Source organism: Schistocerca americana, chromosome 8 (genome assembly GCF_021461395.2).
Source record: "Schistocerca americana isolate TAMUIC-IGC-003095 chromosome 8, iqSchAmer2.1, whole genome shotgun sequence".
NCBI lineage: Eukaryota > Metazoa > Arthropoda > Insecta > Orthoptera > Acrididae > Schistocerca > Schistocerca americana.
Window position 1 is genome coordinate 217,870,900 of NC_060126.1, and position 14,592 is coordinate 217,885,491.

The 14,592-nt window shown below is 40.7% G+C and overlaps 1 protein-coding gene across 1 annotated transcript in view; it reads right to left on the minus strand.

Moving 5' to 3' along the window:
* The window catches only part of LOC124545353, a 174,118-nt gene that overhangs the window by 20,815 nt on the left and 138,711 nt on the right, over positions 1-14,592 (minus strand). Inside the window, exons 10-11 of the mRNA XM_047124254.1 lie at positions 6,683-6,829; positions 22-232 (exon numbers count right to left, since the gene is read on the minus strand). Of these exons, the coding sequence (XP_046980210.1) occupies positions 22-232; positions 6,683-6,829 (358 nt within the window). The remainder of the gene's footprint in view (positions 1-21; positions 233-6,682; positions 6,830-14,592) is intronic.

The following is a 14,592-nucleotide window of genomic DNA, read 5'->3' on the forward strand; positions in this document are numbered from 1 at the left end:
TACTAGCTTGTTCAAACCTACCTGCATTTTTAGCTGTTGCCTCCTTTTCCAAATTTTTCATCTCTGCTATCTTGTCTGCTATTTCCTTATTAAGATTATTTATTTTCTTAAGTTGTTCATCAATCTTCTGCTTGCTTGCTTCAAGATCTTTTTCCTTCATTGACAATTTTGCTTTAAGTTCTTCCACATTATTTGTCAAACCTAAGATCACTCTCTGCTTCTCTTTAAAGTCCTAAAACAATAGATATCAAAGTTGTCTGACTAAACATCTATAAGAAGAAGCATCCTCAAAGATAAATAAAAATAGATACTATTGCTACTGACAGAAGCGTGAATGTTAGGTCTCAGTACCAGATGTGCTGCTTAACTGGCAGGAAGGAAAAATTGTAGGGTGTGTGTGTGTGTGTGTGTGTGTGTGTGTGTGTGTGTGTGTGTGTGTGTGTGCCAAAGTGGAAAGTAATCAACTCAATAAATGGGACATACCTACCAGCTATTTAACGTCACTAGGTATATTATTAGATCACATGATGGAGTCATCTGACAATACATAATTAACTCATTTATTTTGTCAGTTTGTGTAATTGATAATCTAAAAACATCACAGCTCGGTGGAATATTATGTAATCCCATCAAAAGCTAATCTCAGTATAATCTTGTTAATAGCTTCTCACACACTCATAAATGGAGTTTTATGAAACTATAATTTGACCCACATCCTCATTGGACCACATCCATAACTCACTCCTAAAATTTCATGGCCTGTCCTGACTTCTCTTGATTGCTTTGCCATAAAATATACCCAATATAGTAAAAATCCACTGTTAACCCATTCTACTTCTGCATAACTTCTCTTTGGGACCATATATTATGGAGTGATTTATTCTCTCATTGGTCAAATGGGATCTTAATAATTAATTTAATATAACCAAGTTTTAAGAGCAAGCTGGCCGAAGAATATGGTATTCTAATGTCAACAGGAATTTGAAGGAACACTAGAATTTTAACCAGGTATAATTAAGCATGCTATACTTGTGACTCATCTGCACTTCATGCAGCATTGCCAGATCATATATCGGTCGTACACCAACTACACTGCACTTCCAGCACAACATCCTCGTCCTCTAGGTTTGCCTATCCTTGGACTGTTTGCATTCCTCCTTTGGAGATTATTTACAAACATCACAAGGGCACTGTGTGTTGTGGACATTGCAGCAATTCTAAACAATCTGTTGATATACCGATCAGATAAGTGCCATCAGGGGTGCCAGCCAAACTCACAATCTGCGGGCACATTAGCAACAGTGGTGCTGCTATTGAGGGATCACGTTTCATCTGCAGGTCACATGCCTGTAAACACAACAGATATCTTTCTGCCTGCTGGCCATTCAAGTTGTGACTCAACCATCTGCACCTCGCAGCCCATCAGTCAGAGCTTCGCAGATACCAGCCCAGAGGCTCGCATCTACACCGCTGTGCCATCTCTGTGCTGTGATGTCATAACACAATACAATTCAATGCATTTGCTTCACAACACAACACAATACACTGCACTGCACTACGAGCATTGCTTCCACAGCCACCTAGCATGGAATTTCAGAACAGGATTGGTGTTACTACAGTGGACTTTGTTTCTGTTACTCTTATGTGAAGAAGGATGATCTTTCAGTTGTTACCGAACTTCACTGTGAACTATGTGCTATAAATAAAAGTGTATTTAACTGCAACCTGGTAATCATCATTTGCTAATCAGCTATTACATGCTGCATTACCACTCAAGTCACTATATATTACTTCACTTTTTGCAAAATATTCTCTGCTATGGCTTTTACTTATTGTAAAACAACATAATTTTCAAAAAGAAATACTGAACCAAGGTTTAACACAAAAATTAATTTTTAATCATGAAGTCTGACATGATAAATCATAAATTTGGAGTATATCACTGGGATTACATGGCTACATTTAAAAAATCCATTTTTCTTTACATACTGTGTATATAAAGTACTTAACTGATCATCAATACAGCTCAAACACTAGTACACAATGTAGACTGTATCAAATGATCTTATGGTTGACGTTTCATGTTTTCAAATTACCTTTCCGTCTTCCTCATTTATTTTCTGTTTTTAAGTTGTGACTTAATTTATGTAACAGCAGCAGTTGTCTGAAGCTACATATCCGTGATACTGATAATAAAAAATATGAATTTATGTTGTTTAGAAACTTTATGGAGACAATTAAAGGTTACTGTTCGAGGCTTCCCCTGTGCTACTCTCTTTATTTTGGTTTCTTGAGGTTGGATCACTGATCTTCATAGCTTTAACTCAGAATGTAAATTTTTGGAAATATTTACTGCCTAAGTTGCTTCCAAGCTAATAAATGCACTGTCTTTTTCTTGTTTGATGTTCTATGACATTGTTTTGTAAGATTCACATTTATCTTTTATGTTCTTATTTCTTTTCAAGTAAGTATTTACTGTGTGTAGATAACTTTCTGTCAATTCAATTAATGAATCATTCAAGTAAGACTGTTGTTGTTGTCGTCGTCTTCAGTCCAAAACTGGTTAGATGCATCTCTCCAGCTACTCTATCCTGTGCAAGCCTCGCCATCTACTGCAACCTACATCCTTCTGAATCTGCTTACTGTATTCATGACTTGGTCTCCCTCTATGAGTTTTAACCCTCCCCCCCTCAACCCACACATTTTCCTCCAATACTAAATTGGTGATCCCTTGACTTTTCAGAATGTGCCCTTTTAATTGAGCCCTTCTTCTTTTAGTCAAGTTGTGCCAAAAATTTCTTGTCTCCTCAAATCTATTCAGTACTACTCATTAATTACATGATCTACCCATCTAATCTACAGCATTCTTCTGAAGCCCCACATCTCAAAAGCTTCTATTCTCTTCTTGTCTAAACTGTTTATTGTCCATGTTTCACTTTTATACATAGCTACACTCCATACAAACACCATAAAAAAAGACTTCCTAACACTTAAATCTAAATTCAATGTTACCAAATTTCTCTTGTTCAGAAGTGCATTTTTTGCCACTGCCAGTCTACATTTTTTTCCTACTTGAGCCATTTTCAGTTATTTTGCTGTTCAAATAGCAAAACTCATCTACTACTTTAAGTGTGTCATTTCCTAATGTAATTCCCTTAGCATTATCTAATTTAATTTGACTACATTTCATTATCCTTGCTTTGCTTTTGCTGAAATTCATCTTATATCCTCCTTTCAAGATACTGTCTATTCTGTTCAACTGCTCTTCCAGCTCCTTTGCTATCTCTGACAGAATTACAATGTCACTGCTAAACCTCAAAGTTTTTATTTCTTCTCTCTGAACTTTAATTCCTACACTAAATTATTCTTTGGTTTCCTTTACTGCTTCCTCAATATTCAGACTGAATAACATTGGCAATAGACTACAACCCTATCTCACTTTCTTCTCAATCACTGCTTCCCTTCATTGTCCCTTGACTCCTAGAACTGCCATCTGGTTTTTGTACAAGTTGTAAAAGCCTTTAGCTCCTGGTATTTTTCCCCTGCTATCTTCATAATTTCAAAGAGTGCATTCCAGTCAAAAACTTTCTCTAAGTTTACAAATGTTATATACACAAGTTTGCTTTTCCTTAACCTATCTTTTAAGAGGAGACATTGGGTAGTATTACTTCACAAGTTTCTACATTTCTTCAGTATCCAAACTGATCTTCCTCGACATTGGCATCTACCAGTTTTTCTATTCTTCTGTAAGGAATTCAGGTTAGTATTTGCCACCTATAACTTATTAAACAGATATTTTAGTAACATTCACACCTGTCAGCACATGCAGTCTTTGGAACTGAAATTATTATATTAGTCTTGAAGTCTGAGGGTATTTTGCCTGTGTCGTACATCTTGCACACAAGACACAATAGTATTCTCATGGCTGGCTCTCCCAAGGCTATTATTAGTTCTAGATTAGATTAGATTAGTTTTTCATTCCATAGATCTGTGATGAGGAGACCCTCGTGGGTGTAGAACATGTCAATCTTCTTCTTCTTTTAAGCTGAAATAACAATACTAATAGTATGAATATATACAATACATCATTTGTTTCTATTAAAAAATTTGTCAATGGAGTAGGAGTTGGCCACTAGTAAGTCTATCAGGCTCCTTTTAAACTGATCTTTATTTGTAACTAAATTTTTTATGTTTGCTGGCAAATTATTGAAGATGAGTGTTCCTGAGTAGTGGACCCCTTTTTGAACTAAAGTAAGTGATGGAGTGTTATCTAGTTGTCTTGTCATCTTGTTTTAACTTAGGTCTTTCAGTGTTCTGTCAAACTCTTCTCGCAGTATCATATCACCCATCTCATCTCCATCTCCATCTGCAACCTCTCCCATTTCCATAATACTACCCTCAAGTATGTCTCCTTTGTATAGACCCTATATATAGTCCTTCCACCTTTCTGCTTTCACTTCTTTGCTTAGGACTGGTTTTCCACCTGAGCTCTTGATATACAGCTGCTTCTCTTTTCTCCTAAGGCTTCTTTAATTATCCTGTGGGCAATTTGTCTACCTTTCCCCTCATAAAATATGCTTCTGAATCCTTACATTTGTCCTCTAGCCATTCCTGCTTAGCTATTCTGCATTTACTGCCAATCTCATTTTTTAGATGTTTGTATTCCCTTTCACCTGCTTCAATTGCTGCATTTTTAGATGTTCTCCTTTCATCAGTTAAATTCCACGTCTATTTTGATAGCTAAAGATTTTTACTAGATGTGGTCTTTTCTCCGCAACTTTCATGCTTTTAACTTACCTGGGTCCCATCTCCGTAACTGCCTACTTTTTCGCCATTTCTCCAGTTTTAATCTACAGTTCAAAGCCAATAAATTGTGGTCAGAGTACACAACTGCCCCTGGTAATGTCTTTAACATTTCAGAATTTGGTTCAAAAATGTCTGTCTTACCATTACATAACGAATCTGAAATCTCCCAGTGTTCCCAGGTTTCTTCCACATATACAACCAGCTTTCATGATTCTTAAATCAAGTGTTAGCGATGTAAGCATATGTGGCAACTGGAGAGGGTTTCTGCTTCATTGCCTGCTGTAGTAGGATGTTAGATTTTGGTTAGATTTTTTCAACTTACTTGTAACCTCCTTCTGGTGAAGCTAAATAAGCTGAGGTGTTCACATAAACTTGCCAGTTCTACATGTCAACTGTGAAATCCACTGTTCATCAGTTGTTTCTTTTGACTTACCATGTAGCAGATGACAAGCCACTGCCAAAGACTTTACATTACCAGCAATTACAAAGGCACGACAAAAGCATTTTATTATACTTAGAAACTTTAGCAACAGCTCTATCACAAAGGTCATCACACGAGAGACAATAACTTCCTCAGCTGGAACTTTAAAGGGCTTCAGGTTTTATTAAGCCACACACTTTTCATATGTCAGAATGGCTAGCTCACCACATTATCTACAGTCATTTCTGAGTTAAGAGTATTCCTTGTTTATTAACCACCTACAAAAATCTTTCCACCTTGTTTTACATCTCACTTATTTCGGGTATGAAAGATTTATTTGACAGTGAATCTTCTTCTTCTTCTTCTTCTTCTTCTTCTTCTTCTTCATTTCACCCTCTTTGGGGTACGCTGGATCAATCATTTCTTTGTGCGTTGTTCTTTTCTTAGGGCCCAGTATTTCTTCATTCTTTCTGATCTTTTCCTCTCTTCTTCCGAGATAAAGGGTTTGACTTTTGTGTAGATTTGTCTTGGAACCTTATGTTTTCATCTTTAGGAATTAATTTAGCTGTTCGATTGATAAATCTGAAATCTTTAATTCTACTAGGTGCTTCTCAGTTTCCTTAAACCAGTTGGGTTTCGTTTTGAAGTTACATAAAAAGTCAAAGATCTGTTTGGTTAATCTGTTAGAATTCATACTGAGAAAATAACCATAAAAATTTATTCTCCTTTTTTGCATAGTATCTGAAAGTTTTTCAATTTTCTTGTAGAGAGTTTCATTTTTGATGTACATAATCTTATTGTCTTGCAATTAAGCATCACTGAAATTTAATTTGTAAGTCAATAGATTATGTGGAATAAAAACTGAAGAATGAATCCAGTGCTTATCAACATGAGAGTGAGAGGTACTTATATTCAATCATGAACTGACTCTGATATTTGTGTGCCATATGAATATGTACACCAATATATGAAAATATATCATAATTAGATAAGGGACGCTCAAACACAAATCAGCAAAACCAAACTAGAGCTCTAACTGAATGATGGCAACACTTCTTTACATGAAAGAAAATGATGCTGAGGACTACCTACAAACACAGAAAGATAATGGATAAAGATGTGAAATGAGAAAGATTAAGTTAATGATCATCTAAAGCTGAGAATGAGAAGCCTTACATAGCAGAGCCATCAAAATGTCATGTGGCATCCAACCTGCTGCAAGACTTTCAGTGTAATGCCACATTAACAGCTTACAAGTAACTTTGATTTCTTATTTAATCGAGCAACTTCTTATTTGGCCTCACAAAGGTGAGTGAGTTCCATAGCAGACCTATCCACATATGAAGATGGTTACCAGTAATCTACCCATGGCTTCCTTGCCTGCAGCCACCTACGAGGCTAACCACTAGACCACTGAGCTAGCCCAGTAACATCACTAAGACTATATCTACTAACCTGTACATGTTGAGCATGTGCAGATGCAGCAGTAGACTTTTCTTCCTCAAGCTTTTGTGCCAGTAACCTCTTTTCTTGTTCAAGCCCTTCACAGCACTGCTGGCTGCTGTAAAGAAGTTGGTGCAAGCAAGATGCCTCTGCCCGAGCCTATATAAATCAAAACAAAAATTCTTGATATATGCAACACACAATGAAAAATGACAACATAACATTATTTAGATTATTTAAGTAAAATGCATGATGCTTGCTTACTCACACCAGTTCCAATAGCATTTTTAAGACAAACTAAAGAATTTGATCATGGTTTTTGAAAGTCTACAAAAAGAGGTAAATTTACTCATATGTATCACTTCTACTTGGTGTCTGGAAGAGACATAGAAAGATGCTATGTGGATTGTGAAAGCAGAGTGGATCACAACATCTAACTACAAACTCTGTGGCCCTAAAGAAAATCTATAGCAAGTGAATTCTATTTCTTCCTTTATACGTAAGACATATTTATGATAACAGGAGAACACTAATGGTTCTGCTGACACCATACAATCTGTCCAAACATAATTTTAGTATTATTGTAAGAAATCATCCTTCAAATGGCAAATCAGTTTAATTCATCTATTTTGAATGAGGATCAACAACTAAAGGGCACAAGGATAAATAGGTTTCATAGGGGACCAACTCATTTGGCTAATTCCAAAATTGTATTACGTATTAACAAAGGAAGCCATTGTGCAACATTAACATTCAATTAAACAACAGTCAAGTCTGTGGAAAGGATAGTGGCTTAAGTATGGTAGGTACCACGTTAATGTACATTCGAACAGATTTAATATGCAACACAAAAACTTCATTGAGTTAATCCATATCGATATACATTTTAAAAATGGATGTATGTGTATATGTACCACATCTCCTCTTAAACCACTGGATTGGTATCAGTCATATGTGCTACGCATATACGAGGGTTGGGCAGCTATTTATTTACAGTTTAGTATTGCCCGACGAATTTGTAGCAGTTCTGAAGCGAATGCCGTGAAGTGTTTCCTTCAATTTAGAAATCGAGTTGAATTCACGAGGGTAATATGCTCCAGTGACATTGATAACCACTAACATTAGTATCAAATCTATAGTCTCTGGGGTTGCTAGGCTTGAGGTGGGGGAAGAGGCAGGGGGAGGCAAAGACACTGACACCAGCATATCAGCCCCTTTCTGTAATACCCAAAGCAATTTCCATCAAACTTTACAATTGGATCAATTGCGGGAGGGTGGGTGGGTGGGTGGGGAGGGGAGGTGGGGGGGTGGGTGGGTGGGTGGGGGGGGACAACAACCTGTGACAGTAGGACTAGTACCGCAATTGCTGAGGGTTGACATAAAAGCATTACTGAAGGATGCCTGCACCAATTTCAACCCAAATTTAGTACGTACATGACTCATTATTTGTATACGTGTACTGCTACACCAAGCAATGGGGATGTTAAGTGCTTGATCCATAAAAATTCCCCACCATGAACAACGGACCTTGCCATTGGTGGGGAGGTTTGCGTGCCTCAGCGATACAGGTGGCCGTACCGTAGGTGCAACCACAACGGAGGAGTATCTGTTGAGAGGCCAGACAAACATGTGGTTCCTGAAGAGGGGCAGCAGCCTTTTCAGTAGTTGCACGGGCAACAGTCTGGATGATTGACTGAGCTGGCCTTGTAACACTAACCAAAACGGCTTTGCTGTGCTGGTACTGCGAATGGCTGAAATCAAGGGGGAAACTACAGCCATAATTTTTCCCGAGGGCATGCAGCTTTACTGTATGGTTAAATGATGATGGCGGCCTCTTGGGTAAAATATTCCGGAGGTAAAATATTCCCCCATTCGGACCTCCGGGCGGGGACTACTCAAGAGAACGTCATTAGCAGGAGAAAGAAAACTGGCGTTCTACAGATCGGAGCGTGGAACGTCAGATCCCTTAATCGGGCAGATAGGTTAGAAAATTTAAAAAGGGAAATGGATAGGTTAAAGTTAGATATAGTGGGAATTAGTGAAGTTCGGTGGCAGGAGGAACAAGACTTTTGGTCAGGTGAATACAGGGTTATAAATACAAAATCAAGTAGGGGTAATGCAGGAGTAGCTTTAATAATGAATAAAAAAATAGGGAGTGCAGGTAAGCTACTACAAACAGCATAGTGAATGCATTATTGTGGCCAAGATAGACACGAAGCCCACGCCTACTACAGTAGTACAAGTTTATATGCCAACAAGCTCTGCAGATGAAGAAATTGATGAAATGTATGATGAGATAAAAGAAATTATTCAGGCAGTGAAGGGAGACAAAAATTTAATAGTCATGGGCAACTGGAATTCGAGAGTAGGAAAAGGGAGAGAAGGAAACATAGTAGATGAATACGAATTGGGGGTAAGAAATGAAACAGGAAGCCGGTTCAAGAATCAAAAAAGAAGGTTGTACACATGGAAGAACCCTGGGGATACTAGAAGGTATCAGATAGATTATATAATGGTAAGACAGAGATTTAGGAACCTGGTATTAAACTGTAAGACATTTCCAGGGGCAGATGTGGACTCTGACCACAATCTATTGGTTTTGAACTGTAGATTAAAACTGAAGAAACTGCAAAAAGGTGGGAATTTAAGGAGCTGGGACCTGAATAAACTGACTAAACCAGAGGTTGTACAGTTTCCGGGAGAGCATGAGGGAACAATTGTCACGAATGGGGGAAAGAAATAAAGTAGAAGAAGAATGGGTAGCTCTGAGGAATGAAGTATTGAAGGCAGCAGAGGATCAAGTAGGTAAAAAGAGTAGGGCTAGTAGAAATCCTTGGGTAACAGAAGAAATATTGAATTTAATTGATGAAAGGAGAAAATATTAAAATGTAGTAAATGAAAGAGGCAAAAAGGAATACAAATATCGCAAAAATGAGATCGACAAGAAGCGCAAAATGGCTAAGCAGGGATGACTAGAGTACAAATTTAAGGATGTAGAGGCTTATCTCACTAGGAGTAAGATAGATACTGCCTACAGGGAAATTAAAGAGACCTTTGGACAAAAGAGAACCACTTGTATGAATATCAAGAGCTCAGATGGAAACCCAGTTCTAAGCAAAGAAGGGAAAGCAGAAAGGTGGAAAGAGGGCAATGTACTTGAGGACAATATTATGGAAATGGAAGAGGGTGTAGATGAAGATGAAATGGGAGATACCATACTGCGTGAAGAGTTGACAGAGCACTGAAAGACCTGAGTCGAAACAAGGGCCCGGGAGTAGACAACATTCCATTAGAACTACTGTCGGCCTTGGGAGAGCCAGTCCTGACAAAACTCTACCATCTGGTGAGGAGGGTAAAAATCGTAGAGGGAGACGAAGAGATGAATACACTAAGCAGATTCAGAAGGATGTAGGTTACAGTAAGTACTGGGAGATGAAAAAGCTTGCACAGGATAGAGTAGCTTGGAGAGCTGCATCAAACCAGTCTCAGGACTGAAGACCACAACAACATAAAAACGTTCTACAATCACCTGCTGGTATTTTGTTAATGTAGATTACTTTAAAATAGGAATCGGCAAGCAATTTTAGAAGGATCTGATACTTCTAACAATCTGTATCGATGTCCTGAAGAAAAACCTCATATTCCTTACTAATTTTTTATTTTAATTTTCACTCTCAGACTAATATCAAATACAATAGATAGGCATATCCGTATTAAAAATCCAGAAAAAAATTATGTTTCACTATGTTTTATTTTATTTTCACTCACAAAAATATCTATATTCAGTGCTATTTTTATTTTAATTTTCACTCAAAAATATAAAATCAAGCGATAATAATGCACGGAGAGTTCTGGTTGAGAATAACGAATTAGGAAATGCAACACACACACACACACACACACACACACACACACACGTCTCCTTACATTGTCCTCATTGAACTGCCAGTTCTTTCCTGGCCCATGGTGAGTGTACTGGAGTGAGGTGGGGGTGCAGGGTGTCGTGGGTTGGGGTGGGGTGGGGTATGAAAAGAGGTGGGAGGCAGGGACAGAGTTGAGGGGAGGTGTCTAGTGGCTCATGGCAGGGAGGGGAGACACATCCATGGGCAAGTAAGGGTGCAAATAGAGAAGGCAGGTGGCAGATAGCTGTGTGCACGATATCACAGATTACCACGTTAGATGTAGCTGACACATATTTGGGTGGGGGTGATGGGAAACTGGTGGTGTGCACACATGCAAGCAACAGCCCCTCCCCCCCCCCCCTCCCTTACACACACTAGTGGATGGGGGCTAGGGGGAAAGCGAGTTGCCTCAGGTTTAGGCCAGGAAGGTTACAGAAGTGAAGGATGTGCTGTACAGATAGCTCCCATCTGTGCAGCTCAGAAAAGCTGGTGGTGGTGGGGAAGATTCAAATGGTACAGGTTATGAAGAAGCCACTGAAATCTCTCATGTCGCACTCTGCTGAATGTTGTGCCACTGGGTGGTCGGCCTTGTTTTTGGCGACAGTTTGATGGTGGCCACTGATTCTGGTTGACAGCTGGATGGTTGTCATATCTATGTAAAAAACTGTGCAGTGGTTGCAGCAGAGCTGGTACATAATATGGCTGCTTTCACAGGTGGCCCAGTGTCTGATGGGGCAGGATAAGCCTGTGATGGGATGGGAGTAAGAAGTGCTGGGTGGGTGGATATGACAGGTCTTGCATCTGGATCTTCCACAAGAGTATCATCCCCCTGGCAGGGGACTGGGCGTGGGACTGACATACAGATTGAATAACACGTTGTGAAGGTTGGGTGGGTGGTGGAACACTGCTATGCGAGGGGATGGAAGTATCTTGAGTAGGATGCCCCTCATTTCAGATGTGTGTGGGGACATGGCACGGGGGAGTTGTTTGTGAATTAGGTATGGAAGATATTGTTTGTCTGCAAAGGCCTATGTGAAGCCTCCAGCATACTGAGTCAGGGAGTTCTCATCACTGCAGATGTGTCTGTCATTGGTAGCCAGGCTGTATGGTAAGGAATTTTTTGTGTGGAAGGGGTGGCAGCTGTCAAAGTGCAAGTACTGTTGGTGATTGATGGGTTTGATGTGGACTGAGATGTGGATGGAGCCATCTGTGAGGAGGAGATTGACATCTAGGAAGGTGGCACGGCACAATGGGTGGAGTACTAGGTGAAATGGATGGGGGAGAACGTGTTGAGATTGTGGAGGAAGGATAATAGAGTATCCTGGCCTTGGGTCCAGATTATAAAGATATCATCAATAAACCTGGGAAGCTAGGAACATTTCCTTTAGGTGGCCCATGAAGAGGTTGACATAGGAGGGTGCCACACAGATGCCCATGGCTATGCCACTAATTTGTTTGTATACCTTCCTTCCAAAGGTGAAGTAGTTAAGGGTTAGGATGTGGTTGGTAAGGTGTATGAGGAATGAAGTGGTGGGTTTGGAATCTGCAGGGTGTAGGGGGAGAGGTAGTGTTCAGTTGCGGCAAGGCCATGGGCATGAGGTATGTCGGTGTATAACAAGGTTGCATCTACAGTGATGAGTAGGGACCCAGAAGGTAACAGTGTGGGAATGGTGCAGAGCTGGTGCAGGAAGTGGTTGGTATCTTTGATGTGGGAGGCTAGATTGAGGACAATTGGTTGCGTGTGTTGGTCAACAAGGGCTGAAATTCTTTCAGTGGGAGCACTGTAACCAGTGATAATTAAGGGGCCCGGGATTTGTTAGGTTTGTGGATTTCAGGCAGCACAGGCTGCTGTTGGGGTGAGCAAGGAAATGGATTCACTCCATTTCGTCACAACAGTGGTGAAACCTATGTCTGCCAGGAGGTTGATCAGGTCAGGATCCGTTTTTAGGTTGTGTACGGGAGACCTTTCTTCTACTGAAAGGTTGTTGTTCTTAAGGAAGGACATAGGGAAGGATAGCGTGCCCAGGTTGGAAGTTAGGAAGTCCTGGTAGGTGGCTAGGGAAAGGTTAAGCAGAAGTATGGGAGGATCACAATTGAATGGTACAAACTGGGACATGCAATGTTCATTGTTAGGATTGGACTGGATTTAGTTGGAGGGATTGGTGGCAACGAAGCATTTCCACTGTAGGAAGTGATATAAGGAAAGTAGTTATTTCACAAGTCCAACAAAGTTAAACCTGGGAGTAGGTCTGAATGTGAGGCCTTTGGATAGGACTGAAACTTCTGTGGGGCTGAGGATTTTGGTGGAGAGGTTAGCAACAGTGCTCTGGTATTATTTCGGTTCTGGATTTAGTGGTTTGTTGGTAGGGGGTTTTGGAGGATGTGGTAAGTTGAAAATGTCAGTTACACAGGTTCTGGTGCTATGAGGGGTTGATGGGGAGGAATATTGGGAGTAGGGTGGGGTTGGATAATAGTGCCCCAAGGTGGGAATAGAATTTCAGCGGGCTGGATAACTTGCAGAGGAGGTGTTTCGAATGTTCTTCTGGGTGTTGGATGGTCATGATATCAATTTAGGAAGAACATTTCAAACACCATCTCCACAAGTTATCCAGCCTGCTGAAATCCTTGGGGCACTGCTATCCAACCCCCACCCTTCTCCCAGCGTATACTCCCAAAACCCCCTACCAGCACTGCATGCAATCCAGAACTGAAACAATACCAAAACAATGTTGTTAACCTCTCCACCAAAATCCTCCGACCTACAGAAGTTTCAGTCCCATCCAAAGGCCTCACATTCAGCCCTATTCCTAGGTTTAACCATGTTGGACTTTTGAAAGACCTCCTCTTCTTCTCCTGCTCCCTACAGTGGAAACACTTCTTTGCCACCAACTCCCCCAACCAAAACCAATGCAATCCTAACATCGAACACTGCCTGCCCCAATTTGTGCCACCATCCAACTGTAACCCTCCCACACTTCCACCTAACCATCCCTATGTCACCTTCCAGGAATACCTAACTTCCAACTTGGACTTGCTATCCTTCCCCAGGTCCCTCCCTAAAAACAGCAACCATTCAGCAAAAGAAAGGACTGACTGGCACAACCTAAAAATGGATCCTGACCTGATCATGCTCCAGCAGACAAAAGTTCCACCACTGTTGTGACAAACTGGAGTGACTAATTGACAGAGGACCTCTACCTGATGTCCTACACCTCTACATACAAGCTCTGCCAAAGTGACCCCAACCCAGAAGTCCAATATAACTTCCAGTTCCTGCTGAAGTCCTTAGGCCATTTCTAGAACCTCTCCCCTGAATCAGTTTCCCTGCTCACTCCAACAGCAGCCCGCAATGCAACCTTCTATGTGCTGCCTGAAATCCACAAACCTAACAAATCCTGAGCACCCCATTGTTGCTGGTTACAGTGCTCCCACCGTAAGAATCTCAGCCCTTGTTGACCAACACATGCAACCAATTGTCCTCAACCTAGCCTCCCACACCAAAGATACCAACCACTTCCTGCACCAGCTCTGCACCATTCCCACACTGTTACCTCCTGGGTCCCTACTCGTCACTGTAGATGCAACGTTGTTACACACCAACATACCTCATGCCTATGGCCTTGCCGTAACTGAACACTACCTCTCCCCCTACACCCTGCAGATTCCAAACCCACCACTTCATTCCTCATACACCTAACCAACCACATCCTAACCCTTAACTACTTCACCTTTGGAAGGAAGGTACACAAACAAATTAGTGGCACAACCATGGGCATCTGCGTGGCACCCTCCTATGTCAACCTCTTCATGTGCCACCTAAAGGAAATGTTCCTAGCTTCCCAGGTTTATTGATGATATCTTTATAATCTGGACCCAAGGCCAGGATACTCTATTATCCTTCCTCCACAATCTCAACACGTTCTCCCCCATCCATTTCACCTAGTACTCCACCCATTGTGCCGTGCCACCTTCCTAGATGTCAATCTCCTCCTCACAGATGGCTCCATCCACATCTCAGTC